General features: G+C 43.4%; 1 protein-coding gene across 1 annotated transcript; it reads left to right on the top strand.

Annotated features, from left to right (window-relative positions):
• The first annotated feature begins 188 nt into the window (after nucleotides 1–188).
• nuak1b (NUAK family, SNF1-like kinase, 1b) lies at nucleotides 189–26,758 on the top strand. Its single transcript, XM_012864168.3, has 7 exons — nucleotides 189–1,457; nucleotides 10,556–10,676; nucleotides 17,399–17,550; nucleotides 18,644–18,709; nucleotides 18,785–18,904; nucleotides 21,217–21,349; nucleotides 22,310–26,758. The coding sequence occupies exons 1-7, from the start codon at nucleotides 1,158–1,160 to the stop codon at nucleotides 23,401–23,403; spliced, it is 1,986 nt and encodes a 661-aa protein (XP_012719622.2). The 5' UTR covers nucleotides 189–1,157; the 3' UTR covers nucleotides 23,404–26,758.
• Nucleotides 26,759–26,775: the final 17 nt, after the last annotated feature.

Below are 26,775 nucleotides of genomic sequence, written 5' to 3'. Positions count from 1 at the left end.
TCACAGGCAGAGGGGGGAAAAACAATTCTACTTTTTTCTTTAAGAAATACACTCCAACCCAAAATGAATTTATCTAAAACCTTTTTACTCATCTTTGCCAAGGGAGGCGTGTGTGTGTGTGTGGGGCACCAACTGCTGGCGGGGCACTGTAATACATGGCTACGCCCCTGTGCAGTCACATCAGAAGACAACAGCGTATATGGGACAAGAACGCTGGAAGGAAAGGCAGGAGAGAGCAGGAGGAGGTCTGCCTAAACTCCGCCTCCGGTCTCGGATCATCTCGCATTCCTTCTTCACGGCCTCTCACGCCGTGGACAGAGAGAGAAAGGGAAAAGGAGAAACACAAGAAGGGCGCACGAAGAAGGAGAAAGAGAAAGAAGACGGGGCGCAGCGAAACGACCATGGCAGTATCCACAACGCGTCCGAGCACAGCGCACTCGCACCGCCGCCGAGCAGAGCCCGGAGCACGCAGACGCACAATAGACAGCCTCTCGATGAATGAAAGGAGCTGCGTACCTGGGCCGTGGACACAATGAGGGTCATCTTCACCCAAAACGCCGGTTTCGTCGCAGCTTTTTCGCCTTTCTTGTGATGCTGGCAAGGCGTAGGACGACAGATGACGTGAACCGACCGCAGTTAGATCGTGCCAATTTATTTATGTTATTTTTTCTTCCATAGGAAATAGCATACAAACATAATACAGCCAGTATTTTTTTTTCTTTAAAAAAAAAAACAAAAAACGAAAGGGTGGACAGATTGCGACATGCAGCCTGCGGTCGAAATCTGAACACAGAATATGTCTTATTAGCTACATTATTTGGCATTATGATTTAATATGTATGCCTATTAGTTATTATGGCGTGATCCTTTTAGATCAGTGCGCTACATGAGTAATCGATTATTATACCTAATATATAAGAGGAGAAATGTTTGTTCACTTTGATCAAAGCCAATTGATCGATCTAGACAATCAGTAAATATTAAATTCTATATATGTGATAACCTCACTTGCTTTATCGCCTGTAATTTATTTATTTATTATTACTATTAGGTCTTATAAGTATAGGCCTATCGTCGTATCGATTAGTTTAAGTTGGTAGTTTAAAAAAATATATATTTAACAGAGAGAAGATTGTTCAAGACGCCTCCCTAGAGAAATGGAGACCGCTTATTTATCGCTCCACCGGGGGGCCGCCAGTCCCGAGTCCCGGGGAGGTCAAAGCGCCTCCGTTAAACCGGCGGCGGGTGTCCCCTCCCCTCCACCTCCACTTCCGGCCTCACCCGCCGGTGGCTCACCCGAGGAGACCCCGGCCCAATGCGATGGCCGGCGGAGCTCGGGCGTGAAGAAGCACCACCACAAGCACAACCTCAAGCACCGCTACGAGCTCCTGGAGACGCTTGGAAGAGGCACCTACGGCAAGGTCAAGAAGGCCATTGAGCGGCACTCCGGCAGAGAGGTGAGCCCACTCAACAGCCCCTCGGCAGCTGTAAATAACCCGTCGGTGTGTGTTTTAGTGCGCCCCAGACGCACGTTTTACGCGCGTCTGGGGCGCACTAGAAGTCTGCGAACGACGCTGGCCTCAGAGGAAGCGCGGTCAGAGTCAGAGAGGCAGTCAGAGGCGTGTGCTTGTCCTCCTGCCGCCCCGCTGGGAATTTCCCCCCTACGCTCAAAAATAAGACCCACGGGGCCCGGGAGTTGTACAGCACACGCCTTGTCCTGTGCACGGCCTCCCGGCCGGATGTTACAGTTCAAATCCGGCTACTGACGGGCTGATGCCGCAGCTCTAAAGTTCCCCTCAAAATGATACCACAGAGGTCATTCCCTCATCTTCCAGTATGGTTTAGTCCAGAGCAGGGGCGGCGCTACACACAGAGTAGTACTGGGGCACAACATCTGAATAGTCCAGACCTTTGTCATCAACGTGCTCCAAACAAGTGATGGTTGAAAGCAAAAGCGGGCAACACTTAGAAAAACACTTGCTTTCCCACTGTCATGTAAACGAGTGAAACCATATTCCCATTTAGGAGCTGAAAGAGACATTTCGTCTAAGTTACTGCTACTAGATTCTGACAAATGTAGCATTTATTTAATGTTAAGGGCTTTCATAGCTCTTTTTACTGGCATCACCAATGCAGTCTCGTCTGCACAAACAGTACAGTGCATAGGCCTCCTTAGTTTCTCCTTCTTCCTTCATGTTCCTTCAACAATCCCACTTCCTTGTAGCTGTTTCAAGTAGATTTTACTGTGCTGTTTTACACCGGCAACCTTTTGGGGAAAGTTTACTAGGCCACAGAAGATGTATCCCGGGTCAACTGCTCAAGTCAAATAGACCTTGCAACGCCTATGCCCTGGTGGTTAGTGAACTTTTTATAGCAATACCAACACAGCAAATAACAAGTTTTCCAAGTGTCACCGCAGTATTTAGAAAAACAAACAAACAAAAAAAATATTGCACTTGCATTATATTGCATCAGTTTATTGTGTTAAGCCATTAAAACCTGCAGAAAAAGAAACAAGAATATTCACCGCTTGTGATTACATTATTGGTTCAAAGGTGCAATTTAATTATGCATTCCATCTTTACTTAGAAGTACAAATATTCCAAGTTTCAAGTAAGAAAAAATTTCCAAAAGTTCCCCTAAAGTCGGAATTGTGGGTAAAGAGGGGGAAAGTTGTAGATATCCCACCAATCCAGACCTCAAAATCCATGATGGCTGCCTTGTTTCTAAACAGTTTCTGTGACAACCGTTAACTAAGTTTATTTGGAGTTTTTGATGATTTATCCTATTAAATAGTTCATGCAGATGTACTTTAGTGAACATGTGGCTTCTATGTTTTAAAGTATAACATACAGAGAAATAATTGTGATTAGCTTGTTTAATGAGCCCGACCTATTTGCAAATCCCATGTTTTTTTTTCTTACTTTTTGACTGTTGGTGCAATTTAGCCAAAGATCACAATTCATTTGCTTTCCTTTATCTTGCAACTACTTGCGCCAAATATCCACCCTTAGACCCATAATTGCTGCCCAGGTAACGCAAGTGGTACTTGTACCAAAGTTTGAGGGAACCACGGTTTTAGACAATGTCCAACGTGTTTAAATATGGCAGAAACTAATTTTACTGTCTAACCATGTGGGAACCTACATGGTAATATCTTTAAAACAACCTTGCCTCTCACATGCATGCACTCGCATACATACACACATCCTTGTTTTAAATACAAAGTCACTTCCGTTGACTTGCATTCATTTTCAACTCTTTCTATGGCCTAACCTAAACCTAATTGACACATTGGTCCTAAACCAACCCTAGCCCAGAATAAAGGTGAGGACCAAGAAAAGGTCCTCACTTTACATCAAAATCCTCACTTTAGGAGTAAAACGTGCCAAAAAAATGTTCTCACTCAGCTGCAAGTACAAGTACACACATACACACACGCAGTCAAATGAAATTCTGATTTAATTTTCCAATTTTCTTTGCGTGAAAGCAATGCATGACAAACATTAGTTTTACCAGGAACTCACTTTTAACTTGTACTTTGCTCCATAAAAATACATCTTCCATAAAGCTTGTGTACCACTGTGTGAATGCGTGCGTGCGTTTATAGTCTGGTCCGTCTGCCCTTTCTGTTTCTTTTTTAAGCCTGATAAGCTGTATGCATCACAGCAAACACACCCATTGCTCGTATATCCTTACAGGCTTGAACATCATGGCAAAACATGACCCCCTATGCCCAATCTGGCAAGCCATGTGGAACTTTCCATGAATCGCTGTGTACAGGTCATTGCTGTCATGCCATCTCACTCTAACTGGTTTTATAGGCACTGGTAAATAAACACCTTTTGACATGTATTTGACTTTGTCGCCTATTTAACTCGGGGGGGAAAAAACTTGGGTTTAGATGGTTGGCTTTTAATATTTCTTTCCAAAATCAGCTAAAAAAAAGCAATTCAACTCTTCCACATTTTGTCATTTATAATTCATGGGATCATATGATAGTTTGGTTATGATACCTTGGAGCAAAACACCACAGATTCTGACACTTTTCTTCCTTTACCGTTACAAAATGTCCTCCCCTCGTTCTGCGAGATCTACCTCTCAGCCAGCAAAGACCTAGATCCGGCGTGGGCATTAAAGGCAGTCTGAGTCCACCCAGCTGGACAGGTATACAGTGTTATTGACAGGCTGTGGCTGAAAGCCTGAAACTTCAAATATAGTTTCCATTTTTATTCTGATATTGCACACACGGGTGCTGTGGCGATGACTGCAGTTTGATGTGCAGTGCAGAGTAGTAGAGAACGTGTAGTTGCCTTATTTCAGCCAGCAGGCCAGCAGTGTGCAGCAACAAATGAGTTGGGGGACAGTGCTGCACTGCATTACTCTATGCACCAGTCACCCTGGTGCATTTACTTTAAACTGCAGAAGAGGTATATTAGGAGTGGTCTTAAAAACATATCGCTTTACAACTTTAATATACCTTGGTATCAGGCTCATGCTATTTACTACTTCCACGTATTCCAAACCTTTAAGGTTTAAAGTTCTGCACTAGGTGCTGTGTGATAGTGTCAACGCGCTTTTTTTTTTTTAACTTAAATGAAAACATAATACATTTTGTTGGTGTTTATTGTCATAATTTTTTCTCTCCTTACATTCCTTTTCATATTGGGCCTCCCCCCCCCCCCCCCCCCTATGAAAGCAAAAAAGGGTCTGACGGAGCATGACTTCCTCACAGGCCACGCGCGTCTGACGTTACATGGTTAGAGTTTACTCGACCTTTGACCCAGAGGAAGTCCCTCGTGTCCTCATGGCAGATAAAACACTCGACTCGTTGCTCAAATTCAATCACAGGAACAGACAGACGAGATAAATGCAGGAAGCCGTGCCTCTGCGTCCGTCTGTGTGATGGAATTAACTGAAGGCTTTAGATGAAGATTGATTAGATGGGAGCCCGTTCGGAGCATCGGTGAAAGGAGAACAGAGTTTGTGCTTTAATCTGGACAGCCATATGGTGCAATGCCGGGTGGAGGAGCTGGAATCCAGCAGCCGTAGGAAGTTGAACTCTTCAATTGTGTGAAAGTGTTGCGAGCTTGTTGGATTTAGCACGCCTGGAAAAGATGTGCTGCTTTGCTTTTGTACACCGAAGCGCACTGTGTGAGCCCCTATGTATTAAATGACATCTGTAGTAAAAAAAGATGTGGTGACAGGCAGACCCAAAATGAACACCGACACATGAAAGTCCATCCTCAGCAGGAAATGAGATGGGAGGGAAGGTTAATATCCTGAATAGAGGACTCGTCAGAGACAGGAGGAGGCGAGCTGTTAGCACAAGGGATAAAGGGAACCCCGGCACAATAACAAGAGACGGACTGGCCGAGTTGAAGGGAATACAGAGTCATATAAATGTGATCTTAAAGCACCAGATTACATCATTCTCCAATAATGGCTTCAATGGGGAGGTGCACAGAAGGGAAAAGAAACACTGACATTCCTCTGCTATATGTGGTGCCGCTGATGAGGTATTATGATTCCTGGCTGTGTTTGAGGATAAAGTTCTCCGGAAAAGTGACGGGCCCCTTCATTCCATTCCTGCTCTCGCTCCCATTTTTTCCCCTGTATGACTTGTGCAGTCAACACAACAGATGATCAAGAGCCTCAGACAGCACACAGATGGGTCAGTTCGTGATGAATGCGTTATCTGTTTCAATGGCATGAGAAAGCACTGGAAGATGTCAGGCTCTACTGAAGCGAGGCACGGACTTTCACTTCAAACAAGCTCCTTTCAGAGCGTAGGTCGAGTAATGTGGTGGGGGGTTGAGGTCTCCCCCTACCTGGCATGGGGCAGCATGGGCAGCAGGGCCGGGACTGTTTACTGTGACTGATGGTAATAGGGGATCCACTTAAGAACAAGCGGAGCTGTGTCAGCCAGCCTGGCAAGGAGTTGATCCACAATCCTGTTAAATGATCCACGTCGGGTTCTGGGCATGGGAACATGAGGAGCTCCACGATGGTAATACCTGGCTTTGTTTCAAACCCAATGAGGGAGAGCAGGGTCGCTCTGTAAGTTAGAATTAAAATCCACCTGAAGATTGATTACTGCCATTCTAGGAGTTTCTGATCACTTAAGTGTGTTTTAAATGTTTTCAAATGATGATTAATTTAGTAGAGGAAAAAAAAAAGCTATCCAAACCAACCTTTCTCTATGTGAAAACAAATAATTGTGCTCTAAACCTAACAACTGGTACAACTGCTGTACGATTTAAGGAAAATATTTAAAAGCCATAGTATTACTGAAAAATGACATTAAAATATTTATTACTATTCCCCCTTACTTTCAAGGACATTTTCTTTCTTTACCATTACCCGATGTCCACACCACTCTCCAAAATCTTTAGCATCTCAGCCGCCACAAAAACATGCCTGGTGTGGGCATCAAGGGAAGTTAGAGTCGATTCAATTTGGCTTTGTAGACATGTTTAAAAGCCGAAACACACCAAACCCTATGATCCGTCCGATGTGATGGAAAATTGCGTTGTAGCAATTAGTTGAAGTGAATGGGGCCAGACCGGCTTGCGGTTTTTCTGCAGCTGTACTGCATAGCGCCGACTAAGGTAGACCCTTGCTCGATTTGATGGCTCAGACAGGAAGAGAGACACTTTGGCGAAGAAGTCTATTTTGAGGAAGATACACGGAATGCAATTTCCGACCACGGTCGTCCCCATGTAGGTGTTGTCCCAGAAAACACACAGCTCAATAAAGAATCAATAAAACATTTCAATAAAACGTGTACTTACCCATGGTAGGAGCTCAGAGGTACAGCAAACAGAAAAGAAAACTAAAGAGCGATCTTAGTAATATCATCTTTATTGTCATTGAAACATACATTACAACGAAATTTGCTCACTGCTTTTAACCCATCACCCTTGGGGAGCAGTGGGCTGCCATGTGCGGCGCCCAGGAAGCGTTCTGGGGTTAAGGGTCTTGCTCAGGGACCCAGAGTGCAGGCGCTGGAGATCGAACCGGGTTCTTGCATCCTTCTCTGAGTGCAAGCGTGCCACTAGGCCACCACTCCCCATACACTGAGACGCAGCTCGGTAGGCAATTTGGGGTTAAGTGCCTTGCCCAGGGGCACATCGACATTGAACCCACAAACCTTCTGATTGCCAGACGACTACTCAACCCATCCAGCCACAGTTGCCCCACAATCTTCTTTGAGCTTGTTTGAGCAGCAGCTGCAGCTTTACGTTGACTGCCCGGCTTGTTTATGCCGGTGGAATTTCTTGAATCTGCGGTACATAGTCTCGCGTGAATACTCGATTTCTTGAGTCGGTGGTCCGTAGAGGGAGCCTCTACGCAGTCAGTTGGTGAGGAAAATAATCTGTACGGATCTGAACGTTGTGATCCGTACAGAAATAATATCTCATCCAATCTTGCTTCCAAGCATTCCATTGGGATTGAGATATTGCACACAATGATACTGCAATGACGAATGAGGTTCCATATATTTTTCAGCTCTTCTAGGAAGGTCCACCTCTGTTTCTGCCTGATGTCTGCTGAAATATTAAAGCTTCATAAATGGCATTGTAACCTTTTACAGACTGATAGATATCTATGATCTTTGTTTATCATTTGTTCTTCAATTCCTTTAGCTCGGGAGAAAGATGTGTTGCTTATTTTGAGCTGTTGGCCCACTTCGTGTTGTCAGACAGGTTCTGATTTAGTGATATCTTGGTCATACAGGTCTGTTGGTAATTAGGCCTGGGTCTGGCTATTCAAAGCGAATCAAAATAAATGCAGTTATTCACTATCGTGGAATGTATTTCTAACTTGGTATTTTGGGGGTGACAGGTAGGAGGTTTTAACAAGGTAGTTAATCACCTTTTCACAATGAGCCAGCTTGGCTCAGATAGCTTTTTATCCCTTATTAAAAGAAATCTTAATTTGAAAATTGCTTTTTCGGTTTACTCAGGTAATGTTTGTCCTATTTTAACTTATTTGATTGTCCCTAAAACATTAAAGTGCAGATGAAAAAGCCATAACAGAAAAATTCTGAAAGGGGACAAAAAAACTATTCTTCAAAGACCTTTATATGTAAACTTTTATATTCTATAAAGAGGTCAAATTATTGCACCTACTGTATGTAAAATAAATATTACTCCTATTTTACTAATCAGTGAGTCATAGAAAAAGCCTGATTTAACTAAAAAACAACAACTCAAAATAACAAATTAGAAACACAGCATGTAAATCCGCTGCTAGGTTTGTTACAGTTTAATGTCTTTAAATTCTGTGTAATCAAGGCATGGTCTGGAAGGGAGTTATTCCGGATTGGGGTTATTTTTATTGATGTACATGGTAATTAGCTTGGCACTCGCTACCGCTTGTGGTTTCCCCTGCATGGGCTCATTCGAAGGCAGCAGCTTTGCAAGGAGAGGACAAAAGTTTAAACTAACAGTATGTAAAGTGAACAGACTCCATAGAGTCCTGATCAAAGAAATCCCAGGACCCGATCCAGGATGTTTAGGGTGCAATTAGCGTGATGTGCTAGCCTGCGCACTATCAACCGGTTTATTTGAAGACGGCCGGTAATTGTCATTTATGAACAGCACAAGGCGAGTGGGTTTGATGCATACAGTTGCGGCTATTGGCAGTCCAGCGGCTTTGAAGAATCGTCAAATCAAGTGTTGTTTGTAGCAGCTGGATTTCCGATTTCAGGCTCATTTATCAAGCCAAGTGAAATGAATCACTTTCTCAACCTCTGCTCATTCTCCCGATTCCTGTTTAAAACTCCCAGCAGGACAGCCTCAGCGGCTGATTTAAGTGAGGCCATTAGCTGTTCTTTATTAGAATGGCTAAAAGTGGGTTGCTGGCTTGTGATTAGTGTCCTCTCAAGGACGTTTTGACAGGCGGGGAGACTGTGCTGTTAATAGCTACACTTTGTCTTTTGGAGGAGGCCCCTTGCTTGTAGCACATTGACATGTTGCCCTCTCCTTTTTTGTTCATGGATTCACTTAATGATAATCTTTTGCATTAGCGTGTCGTTCCTTCATGCATATGCCACCCTGGCGAGGCTTTGCAGCTGGATCGTGAACATCATCCCTGTTATCATACTAGAGCTGCAGCAGTGCAGGTTTTGTGGCCGATTTCCGACTTTAATTTGCTTGTAAAGTGCTGACCTGCCGAGATTGATTTCAGCTGGATATGATTTCTTTTTAATGGATATGATGCTGGCAGATATATAAGCAATGTAGCAATTTTTTGCCTTCTCACACTTCTTCTGTTGTTTCGGAAGCAAGGGTGTGAGAAGGGTTTATAAAACAGAGTTGTACAGTTCAAAAAGAGAGGACATGACTATACTGTTGATCATTTAAACTACCGTTAGCATCTTGTGTTAGCAATTAGCATGGTTCATGCAGTTAGCCTTATCAACTTTAAATGGCAGTCTGAAACGTCAGAAGGAAAAGTACCTTGCTTTGACATTCTGAAATTGACTCAAGACATAATTTGACTCATAAGACGTTAGCTAAAAATGTCCCCAAGTCCTCTACTCACATCAGCTTTCACACTGGAGCATTGTGTTTAGGGTTAGCTGCTTCACTAAGTAAAAAACATTGGTTTTCTGAGTTGTCGTCAGGCCGATTGTGGTCAGGGTCCACCAAGCTGCATAACCTCCAACTCGGCTCTCAAACTGGTCTCTTGGTGTATCTCCACACTCTAAAATATATTCCTGGAGGTGAAGACACTAAACCATTTCTCCAAGAGGTTTCATTGGGTTTTAGCAAACTGTTGTGGTATTTAAACATTGAACCCCATTATCATCTGGAAGAATGATGACCTGCTGACGTTAAATTTCCAGGAGGATACTGAGATTATGATTAGAAATTGACATTTCCAGTTAGCACCAAGCATCACTCTGTGCCAGAGTGGCTATAAAACTGCATCTAAAATCAATCAGCGGTGCCATAAGTGAAGTGCTCAGTGTTTATTGGTATAAATGGAGCAGTAGATAAGTGAAGCAAGTGGTTTTTCATACATCTTATTACCTAAGGCTCCCATGTAGATTGCTGATAAGGAATCCAATGTGTTTTCGCCTGTAAATGTGCTCCTTAATGTTTTTGTTAGGAAAGGATTGGGGTACTTATCATAGCCTCATTTGTAATGCTGATTGATATCTGTTTAAACATATAAGACAAGGTTCCATTGTGGTTTATATACATTAGGCCTACATGATCTACGTTTTTTTTCTCTTTTTTTTTGGGCTCACATATTTGGACTGAGACTGATTGACTTTACAATGTGTGCAGCAAGTGCTGTCAAATGGCCATGTACGTACATGTTAAAGGTTGCAGATAAGATAATGCATGTGACGTTAATTTGCTCTTATTTCACAATTTCCTTATAAAATTAGGCTTATTTATTAGGTTTTGTAGGAAAACAGGAAATCTGTGTCTAACTTGTAGGGGGTAGTGGTGCCACCAGAAATGTTCATTTTCTGCTGCTTCAAGTTATCTGATGTTTTTTTTTCTTTCTTTCTTTTTTTTTTGTTACTTTCCAGGTAGCGATCAAATCAATTCGGAAGGAGAAGATCAAGGATGAGCAGGACATGGTGCACATCCGCAGAGAGATTGAAATCATGTCATCCCTCCGCCACCCACACATCATCTCTATATATGAAGGTGAGAGTCTGGAGCACGTCTGGAAAATATAAATGCTCTGTGGAAAAAAAAAAAAAAAACCTGATATCAGACTCTTGCACAATCCTGAATGCACATGGGAAAAGACACACAAATCCAAAAAGCATCCTTCCTCCAACACATGTAGCACTTGTGGCCAGGCTGCAGGACTGTCGTTATTTTGACATGTATATGCCATAATAAGTCCCAGGCTACAGATCTGGGATGTTATTCATCTCTTTTGTCTGGCTGCCTGGACCAGTAAAAGTCAGGAAGGTTTTTGGCAGTGTGTGTCTGGCTCTTAATGTGTGTGTTGGGTGGGGAGGAGGGGTGATATTCTAAGGGATCTCCTTTCCCACATCCAAGCGGTCTCATCCCTTGTCTTCTTTGGTCTTGATCTCAGAGCCAGACATCTGCTGATACTTAGAAACAACTGCAGCTGGGAGCCAGACTGTATTCGAGCATGTGTGTGCTTTCACGCATGTGTGTCCTGGTGTAAGTGTGTGTGTGTGTGTGTGTGTGTGTGTGTGTGTGTGTGTGTGTGTGCGCGTGTGTGTGTGTGTGTAAGTTGGGAATCACTAGATTGCCCTCTGTGACCTAGGCCTGCTCCCAGTTTGACTCTAGTCCAGTGCTATGCAGTGGGAGGAAAACCCTTAAGTCATCCCTGGAGCAATGGCAACCATAAGTCTACTTCAGGAAACAACTCTGTAAATATCAAAGCTTTCACATCAGGCCCAGACAGCACGGATATTTCGTTTTTTGGGACGTACGTTTTTTTTAGATGAGCCCTGTTGAATGACCTTAACCTCAAAGAAGGAAGACAGAGATTAGAATTAATGGTGACTCCACAGAGCAACTCACATTGAAGTTTTGAAGAACTAAGAATCATTACTTCTTAGTCTGGCCCATGTGTAGGTAGTTAAGCCTACAGGTCAAGACAGGACGTGTCAAATCAGGGGCTGTCAACGTGCGCACAAGGGTCAATGGACTATCTGCGAGGATCTTATCATGTCTCTGTGAACAGTGGCTCCCATCCAAATACCAGCTTTGATGCTATATATATATATATATATATATATATATATATATATATATATATATATATATATATATATATATATATATATATATATATAGTTTTTACTAATTGTCGTTCTCTGTGATGCTTTGCTGTGCCTTTAGATTGGCACTCAGGGACAAATTAAGTTTAATTGAATAGTATGACTTACTTGAAATGTGACATTTTCTCTGCCTGTGTTGACCCACTTTGGAACAGTAGCCCCAGCACCAAAGCAGAAGGTCATGTGTCCTCATTGCTCAATCAGACTTACCAACTGTCCTTTGTTCCAGTACAAAGTCCCCAGATCACTATCGCTAATGTGCGCGTAAACAAACACAATTTGTCATGGGAACGTGCCAGTAATCAGCTGAAGGCAGCTGAGTTTTGTGTCTTGTGAGGGAATGATTAAAAGAACATGCAGCTTTGTAAACTCCGAGGAGCCCATATAGGGCCTCTTGTTAGTGTCGTCCTAATTTCTAGCCAACCGGCTCCACTAGCAGTCGCGACCAGACTCACTGCTTTCACTTCTCCCCGAAGCCAGCATTTACTGTTGTGGCCTGGCCTCCACCCAGGGCTTGCTGCAGAACATATAGGAGTTCCAGAGATTTGTGTACCCGGCAACACCCTCTTACAACAGCTAACTGCCTTGTGTGAAGCAAAGCTGAACCAGATGTGTGCGTGAAGATGGATTCTTACCACTCCCTTTTATTTTGCATTTGTCAGCATGCTGAGTGGGGCATTTCGGAGCAACCATTACTTTTTTTTGTGTGTGTTTGTGCCCCCCTGTTTAAACAAAGTGTCAGCCGTATAGATGGGTGTAATTGAACAAACTACCGCCGTCTACAGCAAAGTGAGACGATTGTTAGAAAAATATTTGCTGACACCTTCTTAGCTGTGCAAAATATTTGATGTTTCCATTGTGAGTTATTGTTAGACTAAATATGAATAATAAGACACTTTACATGTTGTTTAAGCGCTCTTGTGCGAGGATAACCTACTTACAAACTTTAAGCTAAGCTACCACACTTAATTGTTTCATACTAAATTTAGTGATGCTGACTTTGCTTATTGGTTAGCAAGAAATACAACAACGTAGTGATTCATTTGCAACTTCAACATTTGTTGAAGTGACTCAGTAATAAAATTAGTGACTCTCCAGTCAGTGTCTTGTGGCTGAATTCTGTTTCTTTTGATTTTTTTTCTTTGCTTCTCTTACTGGACAGTACCAGTTTCTTTTACTTTTACTGGCCAATATCAATTTCAGTCATTTCAGATTTGTCTTTAAGAACAATGATACAAGAAAATACATGTGAGAGAGGAGTTGCTGTATGAAAGAGATTACATATTTCAAAACAAAGACAAAATAATTCTGAAGTTGCAATTTTAAGGCGTCAGCTTTAGCATTGTTAGCATATCTGCATGCAAACACTAGCCTCCTTGTATATTCCCTAGATCAGGGATGGGCAACTTCCATGATAAAGAGGGCCACATTTTTTTCAGCACGACCATTGGAGGGCCACATGACCACGCACTTCAAATAATTGGATATGAAAGACGCTACAAATTATTCTCAATAAGAACAAATTTTAGATGAATTTATATCTGTATGTTTACTGCACCAACATATAACTATTTTCTGCATATAAATGCATTTTAATATGTCCTTAAGCAAAAGACAAACCGTTTGCTTTAAAAAAAATTGCAAAAAAGGAATTTAAACTCCATATCAATGCATTCAGGAGCATTGGTGATTTCAAATTTACAAGGAAAGAGGCATAAAACGGCACAGAACTTAACTCAAACAATAATGTGTCTATCCAGAAACTGTGTGGGCTTTCTTACAATACTGAATGCTCTATAATTGTATTTCTGTTACTTTTTGATTATGCACATCTGTTAGCTTTTTATTCTGAAAAATCTAATGTCCCATGCTCCTGAATGCACCATAGCTTTCTGACGCTCACGAATGCATCACACTGGTCTGTGAACGCGGTGCTGCACTTCTTCTGCTTAAGACAAAGCTTTGCAGTTTCAAAACTCATGTCGGCTCTCACGGTTTGTGTTGTGTGTGAATGACAAGAGACCAAAAAAATTCCCCATGTCCATACTTCTTCCCATTTTGTCTGAAAAATGTGACTTTCTCGTCAAGTTTTCCCTTTATTCCACTGCTAGTGGCCAGGGCTCTTGACTTTCTTCCTCGCTGTTGCAAAGCGGCCCATGCCCGCTATTGTTTGGGTACGGCCCCCTATCGGTCAAAAGTATAATTACATTTTTTTTATTTTTTTTTTATCATTATTAAATTATTATTGATCTATTCGCGGGCCGCACTGAGTGATGACGAGGGCCGTGTGCGGCCCCCGGGCCGCCAGTTGCCCATCCCTGCCCTAGATAATGCAGATGCTGACAAAACAGAGATTTCCAAAACCCAGACAGCATTTCCAAATCCAACATGTTGTATAACAAAGAGGAAAGTTCAAAAGGATAAACAGACTAACTTAGCTGTAGCACGCAGAGCCTTCCTGTTATCTGCTAGAAATCTTGCTTTGCCTTTCAAAGTGAATGAACTGCAGACAGATCTTAACGTCTCGTAGATAATAGAGCAGTTTTTCTGTGCTTCTGTCGACCTCCGCTTTTCTTAGTATGGTGCATTTACTGATTAGAAAAATATCAATTTAGCATATTCAGACTGGCCAGTTGCCAGGCATGAATGATCGTGCCAAGAACTGCTCAGTTAGAGTCACCAGCTGATTTGTCGGTACACCTTTGTAATGGTAATCCTTTGAGACACGATGAAAGACTAACACGAGAAACCAGACTTTGATTGAGCAACTGTTTAATCAAACTCTGGTTGAACAACCTGCCAAATCCAACAAGTTGTTGTAGCTTGAGCTGCTGGATATATGAACCTTTAACACATGGAAAAAATCTAGTTCTCTAACGATGTGTGTTAAGTAATACCACACGTTCACCATCAGCTAAAGTATTTCAAGAACCTCAAGACTCAAGAGTTTTCTTAAAGCAGGCAGAGAAGTCAAATCACGGCAAAGAAAGACATTAAGGATGATGCTACAAAAACCTTGTGATGACAGAACTTTTCTTATTAACAAGGTCCAACTAAAATGTATGCGTTTTGTTTTTACTCGAGAGACATATATCTTTACCTTATTTTTTTTTTTTACATGCCCGTTGATGGAACCATTCATCCTGGCTGCTAAACTGCATAGCAGGAGACATCAGCAGACGTGCCCATTTGATGATGTGTTGTCGCAACTTGGCAGCAGGCTTATTCCTGCGAGAATTTGTCAGTCGCAGTTAAATAGCACCCAAAGTCTTTTTATCTCCTCTGCTCTTGTGTCACACTTTTAGTTTTTTTTTTTTTAATGTTCTATTGTAACTTGATAAGAAGGTCGGATGAGTTTTTGACACCAAAAAAAAAAAAAAAACTTTGGATTTATTTAATTATTTAAACAAAGTTAAAGGAATGCTTTTCTGTGCAGAACACAACCATGACCTTTGAACGCAAAACATAAAACGTAACATAAAAATCCTATTGCTGTGCAACAGTAGTTACACCCTTAGTGAGAAAGAAAGGCAACAAATGAATATGCATATAAGGAAAAATAATATGCCTTGACTAAACAAGGCATATTCTTCAAATATCCCTGCTAAGTCAGAATTCTCACAGATTTTTTGTTTATTATCTGCATCAGTCATTTTATTTCAAAACATTTATCTCGAAATGAGTTTTCTCCGTAGTGTGTCTGGGCTCTCCCTTAGAGATAGGGTGAGGAGTTCAGTCATCCGGGGAGGACTCAGAGTAGAGCCGCTGCTCCTCCACGTCGAGAGGAGCCAGTTGAGGTGGCTCGGGCATCTGGTCAGGATGCCTCCTGGACGCCTCCCTGGTGAGGTGTTCCAGGCACGTTCCACCGGGAGGAGACCCAGGGGAAGACCCAGGACACGCTGGAGGGACTATGTCTCTCGGCTGGCCTGGGAACGCCTTGGGATTCCTCTTAAGGAGCTGGCCCAAGAGGCCGGGGAGAGGGACATCTGTGCCTCCATGCTGAAGCTGCTACACCCACGACCTGACCCTGGATAAGCAGAAGAGGATGGATGGATTGATGGACATTTATCTCTTTATTTATATTTTTAACTTTGCAAAAGTAGGCCTTTTTCAACCCAGGCAAATGGACAACTGCAAATTAGTCAGATGTGGAGAGTCTAACACACAAACAAAGCTCAGTGAGTGACCGAGACACTGTAATGGTAGCTGGCATTCCCAGCAGACCGTAGCAAACCTGACTTATGTAAGCCAGGTAATTACTTCACCACCAAGGGTTAAAGGTAAATGGGAGTGCAAGCTGAGAATCGCCTCAACCAAGCCTGAGCCCATAAAGGGTTAGTGCGAATATCACCCCAGGTCCCCACGCTGTCCGCCAATCAGACGGCTTGATCGTCTCTGCCCTGCGGAATGCCGTGGCTTAAAACCGTCTGCTTTTTTCCCAAGCATCCAGACATTCACAATCAGGGAGCATTAACATCACTCAGCAACTGTGTGTGTGCTTTTTTTTTTTTTTTTTTTTTTTAGAGGATTATATCTTTAAAAGGGACCTGGAAGGGGAATAAAGAGGGGGACAGACTATGAAGGTGCTCACTCAAGGGTGTAGAAAGTAGAGGCCTTCACCCCCAGTGACCCTGCTGTGTGGGAAAATCAACACGCACAATGCGCAGCAACATGACTGACTGTGCTGCCGTCACGTCCCCATTCTTTCTGTCTCCTTACCTAACCACTGTCATTCCTCTTAGAAGAGTCATCTTTCCAAGATGAAATCTTACACTGATAAGCCAAAAATATGACACAGAATTAAATGCTAAATGATTTGCAGCTGGGTATTAACATGCTGTCCTGAATTTACTTTCACATCACAACTGTTAGATATAGGTATATATATACCACTTTTAGACAAAATATATTGAGTGACCAAGTGGAATGTACAGCGCTGGTACAGATTTGACAACCAAAAGATCGGCCTTCTTAGTTTTTCCTATAATATTACTTGAATGTATAAAGAGAAAAAAAAAGGGGATGAAACCAAAGATCTACGTCACATCATGGTTCCTTTTTTTTCAAATACAGAATACGCTTCTGATTTCATGTTAAACAAGAGTACTTTATGTGCCTTGTCTTAATTGGTATATGGAGCAGGAAACTAAGAGACTTTGTCTCAGTTTGGCTCGTTATGGCGGTCAGGAATGTTGGACTTGGTTGTGAAAAGTGGCGACATGACGTAAAGTCGCTGTCCTCAACCTATTATTTAACTGATAATGGGCTGACTGTGTTATTGCAAATAAATTCATTTGTCGGCTTGCTTGTAGTTTCTTTTTAATGTTTCCTACGTGTTCTCTGCCCTGAATATGGAGCTTGTTTGACTTAACGGCCTCCTTCTGCGATGTTGCATAGAAGCCAGGCACGTGAGATGGGGTTTGGATGATGTAACCTTGGCAAGTTAGTCACGATGTAACGTGCAGCTCTGCTCCGAAACTAAAAATGAGGCTAACGGGATCGGCCACTCTGCCGTTATAATTGACAGAGTCTTTGTGTTTTGTCTGATTAACTCAACCTGGCTGAACCCTAAAGATTTGCTCCTGCTCGATTCATTGTTTTTAGTGTTCGAGAACAAGGACAAGATCGTGATTGTGATGGAGTACGCCAGTAAGGGGGAGCTGTACGACTACATCAGCGAGCGGCGGCGCCTGAGCGAGCGGGAGACGAGACACTTCTTCAGACAAATAGTCTCCGCTGTGCACCACTGCCATAAGGTGAGGGAAGCCCATTAAGCAGCTTTTCGTAGCGGTAAACACATAGGCTACAGATACAACACGCTTGTCTCTTTACCTCTCTCACACACCGCGCCGGCTTTGGTTTTCCAGGCCTATTGCAACAGGAAGCGTAGCTGCGTATAGTCAGATAATCTGCAGGTGCTATTCTTGGCACGTCGGCGTTAAAGAGTCATCTGTTTTAGTTAAGTGAGGGAAGAACACGGGCCAGCTTAATTCAGGCTTACGCTCCTTTTATAGGCCACACGTTCATTCTGTCCTCACACTCTGATAGACGTCCCAGGATTTTCCCCCCGGGGAGATTTAGCGCCGGCCACACCCACTCCAGCCCGTTCTCCACACCGCACCAGCTCCAGTGAAAACCCCCCTTAAGTCACAGGGCTTGTTTGGGACCCCACCACTCCACCCCACCCCACCCCACGCTTGTCATGCTCGTCCCAGCTGAAGATGGGGGGGGGGGGGCTGACGTCATCCTCCTCAGATAGGAGAGTCCCAGACAGCCACAAGCGATGACTCATCACCAGCGAGCGCAGCCTCCCCGCCGAGCGCGATGTTGTGAGTCACCGACACGACAATCAATGCTCCCTGGTGTCCGCCGATCGGAGTCACGTGAGCGCGAGCGGCGGGCCAGACAGCAACCAGTGCGAGATGCCTCGTAGATCAGCGTCGGGAGAATGAAGTCACCGCTCCACATCTGAGCCGCGCTCTGCGTACCACATGTTAATTCCGAGATGTTTGCTTAAACCCAGCCATTATCGGGGTTGTTATTTTAATACCAGGTCCTCTAAGTGCTGTGAGAACATCGTTTGCACAGGGCCCGTAATTACAGGCTTATATTTATGTGACACATGCGAGTTGATTTAAAATGGGAAATCACAGCAGATGTCAACAGAAGGACCCCAGAGGGCACAGGAGCAATTAAAATTGAAATAGACCAACAGGCTGCCTTGATTTCCCTAGAGAGCCACAAGCTATGTTAGCGAGAGTAAATCATTACGCAACACAATGGCCGGATGATGAATAGTGAATTTGTTGATGCGTCACTCAGTTTTGATTCCCCCTCTTTGCATTTCAGAATGGAGTGGTGCACAGGGATCTAAAACTGGAAAATGTGCTACTGGATGAAAACTGTAACATTAAGGTGGGTTTCTCCATCGAAGGTTTATCTGTCCCGCGTGAACCACGTGAATCCTAACGCGTAGCCGTGTGTCCACAGATTGCTGATTTTGGCCTGTCCAACCTCTACCACAAGGACAAGCTGCTGCAAACTTTCTGCGGAAGCCCCCTCTATGCTTCGCCGGAGATCGTCAATGGAAGACCGTACCGTGGGCCGGAGGTGAGGCTCAGCGAAGCTAGCAATGATTCAGACGGTTAGGATTCACGATTACTCACACAGTCACACAACCAAATATAGATCTGGGATTGAAGTTTTCACACACGGTGGGTTGCAGAAGTATTCCTACTCCTTAAACATTTTAACACGTTGTCACATTACAATCACAATATTGAATATACAGTATTTTAATACGATTTTTTTTTTTGTGGTAGAGCCACAGACAGTAGTAATCAAAGTGATAGTTTAACATTTTTGTTGTCCGTTTTATACATTGGTGTTCAGCTACTCTGAGTCAGTACCTTGTAGAACCAGCTCTGGGCTTTACCATTTATGGCTGCAAGTTAGTTTGATACGTCTGTACCAGCTTTGGACATTTACAGATAGAAATATTTGCCCATTCTTCTCAGCAAAATGACTGCGAAAGATTAGATGCAGTGTGTCTGTGAACCTTTGCTGGCTTTAGGGGCTTTAATGTGGCCATCCTGCAGGGTTCCTACACAGTCTGGAAAACTCTGGATAAGTATAGATTTAGATTTTAAAAAATGTTCCAAGTCTGTATATGTAAGGGAAAATGAACTACAAAGTTGTTTTTCCAGAGTTTATTCCCATCCCACTGTCCTCCCTACACCCTAATTCATGTTCTTATGGTTGCTCTACACTCTGGAGTGATTTGATCTGGAGATGTCAGAGTAATTGGACATGCATTTAAATTCATGAAACGTCTTTTTATTCGTAAAGCTTTACAAAAAGCATATATTTTACTTCCGCTTCACAATTATGCACCTGTTTGTATTGATGTGTCAGATTAAATCCCTATAAAATACAATGGATTGTGTCGCTCTAATGCTCTAGGGTTATGAAAACCCATCAAAGGCGCTGTAGATAGTTCCATGCTGAGTTAGGATTTGGCTTGAGGCTCAAATTCTGGATCTTTCACAAATTTTCTGACTCTTGTTCCTGAATTGATTATGATCATGTTGTGGTCTATTCAAAAAAGCGTGTGTAGGCTTCCTTTTTAGCCTATTTGATGAGATCAGCCCACAGCCAAAGGGAGGTCTCTCTTCCAACAGCTCAGCGAGTCTGTATCCCTCCTCTGAACCGCCCTCTCAGTCCGTTGGGGTCCTTTTGAAGTTAGAGGGCGATGTTCGCTCGCCTCCGCTTTTGATAAACAGGCCCGAAATCAGCAACAAAGCCTTAAAGTCTCTGCAATTTGGAGTCCGACCAAATTTTCTTTTTGCAAAACAAAAAAAGCTCTCGTAAGCTATAATTCTACTTGTCTCTTAAGTTGCAAAATCTATTCAATTCCAACTATTCAGATTAGCGTGAGTCGCTATAATTTACTGATGGGTGGAAAAGTTAATTTACTGTTGAAATTACAAAACCACGGGTTGGGCGCAAGTCCACAAATCATAGCAAACAGGCATTAAGAAAAGACCGTAGCAAGTATGCAGCCGGTCTCTTCCTCCACCATTGACCAATGGCAACTGACGAGTGGAGCATTCTTGATGCAGGTCCAGAACCAGAACAGGAAGTACACCAGCTCCTTTACTGGTCTTATCTAATTTCCTCTTCCTCGTCTATGTCTCAGAGCTTTAGCCACCCCCGGTGGAATGCATATAAGTCTGAGTGTTCCCTGCCATCTAAAGTCAACATGCAGAATCTGTCAAATCCTGTCTTGTACACAGGCACCTAGAAACCGGCCATGAGCTCTTCTCCAGTAAACCTCCAACAATTCAAGATACCTCAGCGCAGCCATCTCCTCTGTCTTATCGCTCTTCCACTCCCACCACTTCGCTCTGTGGCCTTTTTAACGCCACAAAACATAAACTCTTATGTAACGTCTTAAAACGTCACATTGCATTAGGTTGGCGCTCCGAAAGTTTTTGCTCCTGCCTGACAGGGCAGCAGGGAGAGGGGGCGACTAATCTGTTAGGAAACAATAATTTTCCCACCGTATTACCGTCATTTGCCATCATCTCAACTGACAAACATATGAAAAGCTTTTAAACAGTTAAGTTTAAAGCATGATGTAAAAAAAAAAGTGTTTATTGAGCTCACTGTATACATCTCCAGCGATACTCTGAGCTCCATTCTGATGTTGAGCAAAGCTGAGCTCATTCCACATTTCCGTGCCATGAATCACTAATCAAAACAAGCCTTGGAAGGCTGCATTTAGCTTGCACAACACACCTCAACTTCTCTGTGTATTTATTTATTTTTTGCCCACGTCCAGCGTACACACAGCGCATGTCAGATCGCTTCAGATGAAACAGAAATGTTTGTGACCAGAGTTTTTTCTTTCTCCTCCCCAGGTGGACAGCTGGGCTCTGGGAGTGCTGCTCTACACCCTGGTCTATGGAACCATGCCTTTTGACGGGGGAGACCACAAGAAGCTCATTCGCCAGATTAGCAACGGTGAATACAAAGAGCCCACTCAGTCTTCAGGTACTGTATAAACCACAGCCTGAGATTTCATTCAGCGTCTACATTTTATAGTAAAACTTACATATATATATATGAGATACAGACAATTTGCTGGTTTTGGTCATAGACATGTGATAGTTATTATGATGTTAATTCATCAATGTAATTGCTGTCTAAAATTAGAGATGCACTGATTATTTTTGTGGCTAATTTCTGTTTTTGTAAGTCTTCCTGACCAGCTGGCTCCTGTAGGAATAAAAGTATTTATTTCTAGTGTTCCAGCCTCATTATTAGTCATTTAAAAACAAGGTTTTCCTAATATAAAAAAATAAAAAAAGTGCATTTACCATGGCTGACGCCACTAAAACACCAGTCTCTGTATATTCTTGAAACCGTAAATCCTTGCCTAAGACATTTCCAAAAAGCTGACATCATTTCCAAATGCACCAGGTTCCAAGACAGATAGAGACTGAATGCGTCCAGGCATAGAACATAGCAGATTGCTGAGAAACATTCAGCCTTCCTGGTATCTGCTGGAAGTCTCGCTCTTTCTTGCAGCCTGGATGACATAACTGGACATGTTGCTGAATTTGTATCCCTTTAAAATAACTTCTTTATATATGTGTTGTGTCCTCGTTCCTTATTATAAACATTTATTGGAGTCTTCTTCCCTCAATAACGGTGTCCACCATAAAAAAAAGTGTTGTTACTGTCACCTGGTTGCAATTCAATTGGAAAAACATAAGTTTTTTTTAATTTTTAGTTACTGATCAAGGCCAGTGTAGGTGAAAAAGGATTGATTCATGTTAGCAGCCAAAATCTGTGCATCTCTAAATGAAATGTCTCCGATAGTAAGCTGGAACATCCAGTAGCCTGTGTTTGAATTATCAAATCTTCATCTCAGGTTTTGCAGATTTATAATTCACCTGTCACTCATCTCAACATTTAATACAATCTAATTCGATATTTTGTGGCTCCTAGATGCCCGTGGACTGATCCGCTGGATGTTGATGGTGAACCCCGAGCGGCGAGCCACGGTAGAGGATATAGCCAATCACTGGTGGGTGAACTGGGGCTGGAAGAACAGCGTCTGTGACTGCGAAGCCCAGCGCGACCACGGAGGCTCGCCTATGTTGGCCCGTTTCATCGACTGGCAGAGTCGCACCGAGCCACGTAGCGCCGGAGCCAAAGCTGCGGCCGTGCCCCAGATCTTGCGCCAGAGGCCCAAGAAATCAAAGAAGGAAAACGTGGAGGCCGGCCAGTCCCAGGAGGGAGCAGAAGACAAGCCGGGTTTGAAGAGACCCAAGGGCATTTTGAAGACCAGGGTTACAGAGGAGCAAAGGTCCACCGGTGTGGAAGAAGCGGGTCTGAGTCAAGCGGGGTCGCCCCAGCAAGCCGAAGGCGGAGAGGAGGCTTCGAGCCCTGACAGGGAGGAAGAGGAGCCGGTGTTGGCGGGTGGCTCACCGGCTAAGATGGTACCGTCTCTACCAAAGAAAGGCATCTTGAAAAACAACCAACAGCGGGAATCAGGGTACTACTCTTCCCCGGAGCGCAGCGAATCCTCTGAGCTTTTGGGAGGTGCCAGCATGTCTCTGTTAGCCACCTCCCCTCCTAAGCGGGCGCTAGGAAGGAAGGGCATTCTGAAGAGAAACGGCAAGTACTCTACCTACAGCGGGCCCCCCTCGTCCGCAGCGGCGGCAGGGATGCTGGGCGAGCCTCCTCCGGCGACCGACTCCGGCCTGTCGCGCAGTCAGAGTCGGCCCTCCAGCATCGTGGGGGAGGACAGCTCCGTCCTGTCGCTGTCCCCGGGTTCCCTCAGCGGAGCCGAGTGGCATCCCTCCACCCCGCACCTCCGCTCCAACATCCGGGCTTGCGTCTCGGCCGAAAACCTGCTGCAGCTCGCCAACTTCAAGGGCCTGCAGGCCGCCCAGCCCGTCCAGGGGCCCAAGTTCAGCCGTGGCTCCAAAACGAAAGGCTCCCCGGGGGACAACGGCAGCTTCTCCCTGCTGGGGGATCTGGAGGACATGACTCAGGTGTACCAGCAAGCCCTGGACATCAGCAGCAATCTCACCTAACGAGCGGGCGGCAGAGCGAGAGGAAGCCGGGAGGTGGGGGGGGGTTTGATTGTGACTCTGTGAGTGCAATGAAGCGTGTGCGCAGCATTAACGACCAGTGTGTTACTGGGATACGCCTTTAGGAGGCTGGGGCTGGAGTCTTTGCGAGAAAAAAGAAAGATGTGTGCCTGCGCACGCACACTTGCACACACAGATGCGCACGTTTAGGTGTGCTTCTCTGGTCAGGGGGAGATTGGAGTTGTAGGCTTAATGAACAGGGAAGAGACTGAGCCGGCACAGGAAAGAGAGAGAGAGAGAGAGAGAACGTCACCAGTACGCCGTCCTGGCCCGCCGTAGACTCCGCTGCGTTCAACATGTTTACATATTTAGCGTGAAAGCAAGTTAGAATCACAAACGCAGCAACCAGAAACTGGTTTGCTCTCCTTTTCGTACACCACCCATGTCTGAGTTTACAAAAGCACCTTAAAACTCACACAGAGCACATGTTTTTGTGATCTTTACTTCCTTTAAAAAGAAGAAACAAACCAGGGTCTTGTTCTGAATAAGATAAAAAAATATATATATATATATATCAATGATTATTTATTGTTAATATTTTTTAAGCTTTAGCTGTAGGTGCCAAACTGGTGGGTGGCTGGTTGATACTGGAATCTTCTTGTCTCCAACTCTTTGGGTGAAACTGACATATATAATTATGCTACTCAGTGATAAACATATTATTACTCAGCATATATAAACCATGCTTGTATCTGTAACACACAGGCAAGCATACCTTCTTAAAAGTGTATGTCCTATGTATGCGTATGACACGAGGAATATGTAGGAAGTGCCTTTTTTGATTCATAATAACAATTATGTATGTTGTTTCCTTAAAGGAGAAGGAAATGCCAGACCACCCTGATACCAGTTTTATTTTTTTATTTTCATTTTTTAATGTTTGTGAATGTGGAGAGACGCAGGGGCTTCAGGGCATGCATACCCGACTGAGTTTCCTGATTTTTGGGATTTTAAAGGTTGATCTTGTGTAGTAGAGATCAAACAGCGTGTCTTTCTGCTTTTCTTTCCTTCCGCATATAAAATCACACACAGCTCAGATGAAAAAGAAAGAGGGGAGAGGGGGAAAAAAAAGCTGTCTCCTTGTTCTTTTTCAGTGTCTGAGTCCACAGTTTGTTTTAGGCAGCAGTGTTGGCTCTACTGAACACACGTTTTGCTGGAAGCACAAGGGTTACGGAGTTGCTCAATCCGGCGGGACATTTCCGTGAACGGAGGTTGCGAACGCCCCCTCTGTCTTGGATAGAGATGCACTGGTCAGACTTCTTAGGCAGATTTCCGATACTAAGAGTAGCTAACGTTGTTTTCTTTTCTCAGCGAGACATCATCCACGCCCAAAGGTCCCTGGGTTACCTAGGATCGCTGTTCGTCTTCAGACGCGGTTTCACTTTATTTCACGTTTTACCAAAGACATTTCAGGGTTTTTTTTCCTTTGTGGGACTGGGCTAAGATTTCACCCACAGCTCTTCGAAAGAGCCAAGTCAAGCATGTTTATTGTTTTTTTTGCTTGTCGATGACACGGCAAATTCCTCAGACAAAAATGCTGGAGACCTGTTTGTTTTCGAGATCTCTTATCACCCCCACCCCCCCAGTCCGACTCAGCACAGGTGGAATCTGCGGTCTGGGCTCGGCCTCCCAGCTGCGTGTGCTTGTTCGTTTTTGTCCACTGAGCACAATTAGCCCACCGTTGTTATTATTCGAGCGTGAGAGGGAGGCAGAGCGGGGAGAGTTTATAGCTGCAGGCAGAAGAAAAGTGTGTGAAAGAGAGAGAGAGAGAGAGATGCGATGCAGAAGATAAGAATGGACGTTCTCGAGGGGAGCGGAGAAGGCCAGAGGGCTAGAAAGTCATTTTTGACGGACTTGCAACGTAGATTAGTGGGAACAAAGAAAGTGAGTAGAAAGAGTAGATGGAAGGTTTTTGTTTTGTGCCAAAGATCTGATGATGCTTTGAAAGGATTTGCTGGGCTTAAATGAGTCCCTTTGAATTGGGAATCCCCCCTCCCCATCTCATCCCATTGGTGAATAAATTCACCCACCACAATGGCTGTACCTCGCATATGTTTTATTTGTGTTCATTTTATTGTTGTTTGAGATGCTGGAGGCTGCTGACACAGCTTGTCCGGAGGCTCATGGCGTGACACATTTCTTCTGTGACTTTGGCAAATATGTCCCACTTTGAAAGAGCAGCGAAAAAAGTACCGGAGAATTCAGAGAATCGAATGATGCAGACGGAAAACCATGCGGTCGTTGACCCCAAACAAAAAGAGAACACATGTCGAATGTTTTCAGTGGTCAGCTCGCGTGAAGGAAAAGATCCCGGGGTACTGAGTTTAATGAAAGACCCACTGCTTATTATATTGTATTTCATTGCCTTTTTGTATTGCATTTTTAATGTCAACTGGATTTACAGTGAAAAACTTATACTATGTTAGTATTTTTTTGGTTTTATTACGCTTCTGTTTTTGATTTTCCAAAATGTAAGAAATGTTAATTGCTTTATGTATGGCAGAAGAACAAATACTTCCTTCCTCGAAGTATTAGAATTTCTCTGAAATAGACGCACTAAAAGGACGTGAAATTGGTGTTGCAATTTCATTTCTCGCTGCTTTGACACGCTAAAATGTCAGAGTAGCATTAAAGTGTGAAGAAGAAGAAGAAGAAGAAGAAAAAAAATCAACCTATTTGGAAAAGGCGGAACACAATCTAATATCTTTTATTAGCCAAAGTGTGGGAGGTCCAAAAATACTGAAAGAAAATTATGGAGATGGAAAAGATTTGAAGATGAAAGTTTTAACTCTGCCAAACTGGAAATAACTGGTGCATATTTGTTAGTTAGCAGAATGTCTAATCATAGGAAAACTTGACTGGATATTGTTATGACAATAATAATAAAATTAGTATTAATATTTTATTTAAGTATTATTTTGTTACTGCTCATTACTTTTTTTTTTACGGTTTATTGATTTTGATTTGTGGGTAATCCTGGACTGCCGATGTTTATTAAGTTGCGTGCCTTTGATATATTTCATGATTTCTTTCTTTTGTTTTTGATAATGAAAATGATTATCTTTTTTTTTTGAACTTATATTTATTTATCAAGCCATTTTAGACGGTGTGTTGAGATTCAAACACGCTGCATTCAAAAAGCCTCATCGAGAGTGGGTTCATCTCAATCAGAGAACCGCGTAAAATGTCACGATTTTCTGGAATTCTGTAAAACGTCTTAATTCATCATTCAGGTCAACACAATGCCCTTGTAGTACTGTATTAATCCAAATAAAAGGATCTCGAAACCTTCCGTGGTGTCTCGGTCTGTATTGT

This window comes from Fundulus heteroclitus, unplaced genomic scaffold (assembly GCF_011125445.2).
Source record: "Fundulus heteroclitus isolate FHET01 unplaced genomic scaffold, MU-UCD_Fhet_4.1 scaffold_52, whole genome shotgun sequence".
Lineage (NCBI taxonomy): Eukaryota > Metazoa > Chordata > Actinopteri > Cyprinodontiformes > Fundulidae > Fundulus > Fundulus heteroclitus.
Note: the sequence above shows the minus strand (reverse complement) of the source record. Positions and strands in the feature narration are given on the sequence as shown.